The 5,390-nt window shown below is 41.4% G+C and overlaps 1 protein-coding gene across 2 annotated transcripts; it reads left to right on the plus strand.

Moving 5' to 3' along the window:
• Positions 1 to 10: 10 nt before the first annotated feature.
• Positions 11 to 2,466, plus strand: LOC112450172. 2 transcript variants are annotated; one of them, XM_025003572.2, is made up of 4 exons: positions 11 to 179; positions 259 to 520; positions 612 to 697; positions 984 to 2,466. In XM_025003572.2, exons 1-4 carry the CDS (start codon positions 13 to 15, stop codon positions 1,189 to 1,191), a joined length of 723 nt encoding a protein of 240 aa, XP_024859340.1. In that variant the 5' UTR covers positions 11 to 12; the 3' UTR covers positions 1,192 to 2,466. The 2 variants fall into 2 exon arrangements, with proteins under 2 accessions (XP_024859340.1, XP_024859341.1); XM_025003573.2 differs by lacking the exon at positions 984 to 2,466 and adding an exon at positions 806 to 977.
• The last annotated feature ends 2,924 nt before the right edge of the window (positions 2,467 to 5,390 follow it).

The raw sequence follows: 5,390 nt of genomic DNA on the forward strand, positions 1-5,390 counted from the left end.
TTTTCTCGAAGTATGAGAAAGCTGCGAGACGTTACCGCGAGGCAAACAATGCTCCAGCGCTGGTCTGGTCCAAGCCACGGCCTTAAGTACCCAGCCTCCCTGATAATGCTGATCCTCTGCAGGTGTGAAGGTACCAACGAGTCGACCAACAGGAGTCGCAGGACACTGCCACCGGGGAAGTAATCTCCCAGATCACCACACTTTGAAAGTCTTTGTTGTGACCGTTGTTTTTGAATTTTGCCTCGGACCTGTTTTTAGAATTATCTGTCCAATCTGGAACCAGTCTGGTTTGCATCCGGAAACTCACCCTCTAGCTGAGTACTCACCTGTTCACCAGTGCCTGTCTGCTTCTGTACTGCTGCCACCTGGAATTACGGAACCTACCTGCCACTCTCTGAAACTACCATCAAACCTCCACTGGAGAATACTCACCTCATTTCCTCTTACCTGCAACTCTCTGGAATCATCACCTGACTACTCACCTCGTCTACTCTTCCGTGTCCTGGACTCCACCTGTACCGTAAGAATATTCACTGGAAGAATTACCTGCGCCATACTTACTGTTCACTTCCTGAAAGACTCTAGTACTCACGATGTCCTCTGTTTTCCAGGTCCAGGTTCCTGTCCAGGATTTCTGTGGTCCGGTGAGTGACTCAGCCGTAAGGAGATGCCTTCATGACATGCAGACTCAGCTCAGGTAAGATGAACGAGCTTCATTCAGATCTGATGTTGTTGAATAAATCCTCATTAATCCAGACAGGGAAGAAACATGATTAAAATCCACAGTGAGCATTTTAATCCACAGCATCTGAGAACTGTGCCAAAATAAATCCACAACAGGCAGAGAAATGTCCAACTTCATCCAAAATCAAAGTCGCCTTCTATCTTCATCTGAATCCAGCTTAATCCAAACGCTCTGAAAATGACCCCAAACCAAGAGTCCATTCAGATCCTTGACACTTGACCTTCTCTTTGAATCCAAGACTGGTCCAGTCCTGGGTTTGCTCGTCCGTCCTCCTGCTGGCTTTCAGTCTGACTGATGCTGCACTCAAAGTCCAGAGCATGGTGTCTGATGATGGCCTCAGCTGCTGCAGTCTCTCCGCCGCTCCAGTAAAGTCCAACATCCTACAGTGGATTCAGACAAACCTCAGGGGAGGTCGGCGTCTCCTCTCCTCTGGATTCTTCTTGTGACGAGGATGAAGCTGTTCTGAAACATTAGAGGCCAAAGAAAAGGAGAAGGTGCAGTAAGAATGGATTGAATCTGATTTATTCTCAGATCTTTGGCCTGAAATCAAAATGACTTCATCCTGATGATCTGCTGTTTCAGAGAAATTAAACTTCCTGATGATCCTGTTGATTGTCATGTTGGATTTTCAGTCTCAGTTTCTTCAACAAACAAAGTCTGTTGACCGAGGAAACAGTCAGGTGGGACGGCTGATTGATGACAATTAATCTAATCTGGATGTTTTTTACAGAAATAACTTCAGATCTCAGAAAAAATATATTTTTAAGTTAGACGTGAATCTATTTAGAAGGATAATAAGATGGTTTGAAGCATTATTGGAGGAATAAAATGGTTCTTATTCATTCTGTGTTGTTCTAAAATGCAGATCTTGTCCTCATGGGGACACTTACAGAAACACTAAGTGGGTTAAATATTGTATATTTATCTGACTCTTGTGGTTCATGTTTAACCTTTGGGGTCACATTCAACCATTTTCATAAAAAACATTATTTTAAATATTATCAAACCAAGATGGACATAAAAGCTCAGTTTTACAAACTTGATTGATCCTTTTCAAACACTTTGTTAAATGAAATTGTGATGTGTTGTGCACCTTTCTAACTGTGCTGAGTTCAGCTGTAAACTTGTGATGTTTGTGGTTCAGAGGTAAAAACTGAGCTCCAGATGTTGCGACACATCAGCTCTGCTCTTCTGGTCAGATCAACAGTTTTTATCTTTTAATCAAAGCATCAATGTTCTGCAGCTCTGATCATGTGACTCATGTTTCCTCAACCAAATGTTGATTCATCAGCTGCTGCTTTTAAAACGCAGTTTCTTAGATTTCTAACCAAACGGACATTTCTAGGTTTGAATTTAGTTTCAGGTTTTCCACCTGTGGACAGAAAGTTTCTCCTCCATCCAGAGAAAAGTCAAATCAATCAGTTAATCTCTGGTTTTAAAGCCTCCATGTGTTTGCATGAGGATGCTGCGTTTATCTGAATTCATGTTCAGCAACATTATCAGGCTGACAGGAAGTGGGCGTGGCTTATCACAGCTCATCTGAACTCATGGAAACTTCAACACTTTCAAATTTATCTGTACATCTCAGAGAGCTGAAGGCTTTTTATGTAACACAAGAGTTTAAACGTCAAATCAATTTTCATCTTTTTCTCTCCAAGTTTTCAATAAAAACCTGCTAAATACAAATGAGACTTTTATGTTGAAAAGAACTTCCTGCTCCTCAAACGTCCCTCAGCCTGAGGAAATATTTATTATTTTAATATTTGAAGACCTTCAGCTTTTCTACGAGCTCTGGTTCGAGGTCACTCATCACTGAAGAAGCTTTTGTTATTGTGGCTTTTAATCTTTATTAATGAATTCCTGAAACCATCCTCAGCAACAAATGCATTGAACATTACAGAACACATTATCTCCAGGAAACATCTGCTTTACTCCTTTAAACATGAACAAATGTATAAAAACCATCAGATTCCAGCTGGGACTTGTTCTGTTACTTTTGTTTTGATTTTTCCAACATGCTGAAGGCTCTGAAACGAACGTAGAGATGTTGGAGAAAATTACCTGAAACTTTGTGTTTGGTTTGTCTGCAAACAACAGTGTGGTCTTTGATAATTCACAGTGTGTCTGTCTGTTAGCAAAATATCTCCTCAACCAGTGGAGGGATTTTACTGAAACTCTCAGAAAGTGATGATTGGATGAACGTCTACAACTGATTAACTTTTGGAGTCGGCACCAATTTAAGATGGCCGACAAGCTAATCAACCGTAGCGAACAGAAACGTGGCTATAACTCAGGCAGTTTTACAGATATTGAGCTGAAATTTGGTGTGGTAGTAGCTGAGAGTCATTCACACTTCATACTTTGAGCTCTGACAGATCCTGTGAGATCTTGCAATAATGTGTACGATTGTGAATAATGTTCATTTTAAGATTTGAGCCTTTTTGTTTCAAACTTTGGCAGGAAACGTGGCGGGCAATATGCATTCCTTCAAGGACCGTTAGGCTTTTATTTTGAAATATTCTGCAGCAGTGAATGAGCCTGAAGGTCGGTGAGCTCTTCATCCCAGCTGAGAGTTTGTATCCAACAACTGATCATTCATTTTATAACATGTTACCATCGACACAAAGAGACTTTATTTCTTCATTCATATCAGACACTGCTGAGCATTTCTGATAAATTCCTTCACTTGTGTTGTTGTTGGTGTTTTCCTGGATTTTAAAAATCTTTATTTAACATTTTACAAGACAGAACAGGAAGAGGAGCGATTCTTTACAAAAGTTGATTCATAACAGAACAGAGAGGAAACAAACAGAAAAAAGGGCCTTCATCAGAGAAATGAACCAAAAAAAGACACTTTCTGTTACAAAGTCTACAGAGTTTGCAGAAGACTTCAGATCCTTCTTTAGGTTTACATTTAAAGAAACAGCATTTATGTCCATCATGTTGAGCTGAGATGATCAAATCATTGAGGCCATATTCACTACTCTTAATCTTATTAAAGAAAGGGATTTGAAATGAGAGCAGGAAGTTGAATCCTTTGGATTGGATCCACATCTGAAAGTCTAAAAGCTCTGAACTCTCATCCAATCAAAGACGAGATGTTCCAGGTTCTCCCTTTGTCTCCCAGAAGCCACAGTTCCCAGTGTCTACTTTACATTTTATCCTCAGAGGTTCATTAGGAGGATCAATGCTGTTCAGGATTTGAAAGTGAGCTTGTTTTGCTTCAGGTGGGACAGGAAATGACGTCCAACTCATTCTGATGTTTTTATGGCGCCGGGAGGATAAATAGGAGCAGGTAAACTGCTGCCTCACTGCTAACAGGATGTAAAGAGTTTGAGTGAATAAAAAGCTCTGCGGCTGGAAACATGTGGATCGTTTTCACAGCAATTAGTCGTTTTGTTCTTTAACAACCATGGTGTCAGGCCTCAGAAGGCCACTTCAGAGCAGCGATGTCTGCCAAGGCCACTTTCATTAGTTTCTTCTTTTAAAGGATTCAGTCTTTTTTCTTTTTCTTACGTTTGTCAGTTTCAGGTGAATTCAGGGACCTTCGTGGGTTTTTCTCTCTTTAACTAAATCATTTCTCCTGGTCTGTAAAGGATGAAGAGACAGAAAGTGTTTGGCTTCATCAGCCTCTGGGGCTCCTGGAGAGAAAACCTGCTTCCTGAAAACTGGACAGATTATTTGTGGTGACCCGAGCTCCCCTGGATCCAAATCCTGCATCTTTCTGTGCCTCAGTTCTGCTGCTTTCCTTCTGCTTTTTGGAGTTTTCAGCTGCAGAAATGGATGGGACCAGATATCAGGACCCTGCTGATGTTTGGAGACGCACTACAGGAAGTGAGGACGGTCTGCGATCTGATAATTGAACCTGAAACACGAACACTCAAAGCCGACACCATCAGAGCGTGAGCAGAAAGCCTCCATCCTTATCAGCGTCTGACTTCCTGTCCTCCTCACACAGAATGTGGTGAAACAACAAACACCTAAAACAGGTTGGATTCAGATTCCTGCTGAAGGAAACGTTTGCTGTGATCCTCCAACACTTCATCTGAATCCGTTTTAGAACCCAGAGCAACAGGTGATCTCATGAATCTGAGGTGTTAAACTGCTGCTAAACGCTGCCACGTTTGCCTCCGACTCGCTCAGAAACTTTCAGATTTCAGATGAATTCTTCGTCTGCCAGCTGACGTCACACTGATCACAATCAGACTTTTACTTTTTCATTGGAACCAGGAGGATTCAGTTCAGAACCCACAGAGATGTGAAGATTATTTTATGGTTTCCTGTTATTTTCTGCAGCCAAATGTCACTTCATTTTGTCCTTTTGTTGATGATTGTGAATCCGTTTTCTTTAACCAGCAGTGACTTTCCTGAAGCCAAGTAAAAACATGTTCACCCAGTAAAACTAAGAAACTAAAGGCTCTGTTGCATTCATGTCTGACTCCTCAGCTGAATCCAGATTCAGAGTTTCTCTTCTGTAAATTGAAGTGAATAAAGTTCAATCTGCTGAGGGAAAAACTCCAGATTTCCTCCAACCAACGACTTTCTGTCCAACTGGTTCTGTTGGGTTTTCAGTCTGGATGTTCTGTTCAAACACTCTTTCCTTCTTCTCTGTGTCCCTGTGTGTCTCTGTGTGTCCCTGTGTGTC

The sequence above is a fragment of the Kryptolebias marmoratus genome, linkage group LG2 (genome assembly GCF_001649575.2).
Source record: "Kryptolebias marmoratus isolate JLee-2015 linkage group LG2, ASM164957v2, whole genome shotgun sequence".
Taxonomy (NCBI): Eukaryota; Metazoa; Chordata; class Actinopteri; order Cyprinodontiformes; family Rivulidae; genus Kryptolebias; species Kryptolebias marmoratus.

Bases quoted from the DNA above. Each gene is read 5' to 3' on its own strand.
- LOC112450172 (XM_025003572.2), top strand. From the start codon at position 13: ATGAGAAAGCTGCGAGACGTTACCGCGAGGCAAACAATGCTCCAGCGC. The intron at 180-258 runs GTAATCTCCCAG...ACCTGTTTTTAG, and splicing joins AGGACACTGCCACCGGGGAA to AATTATCTGTCCAATCTGGA. The intron at 521-611 runs GTAAGAATATTC...TCTGTTTTCCAG, and splicing joins TCCTGGACTCCACCTGTACC to GTCCAGGTTCCTGTCCAGGA.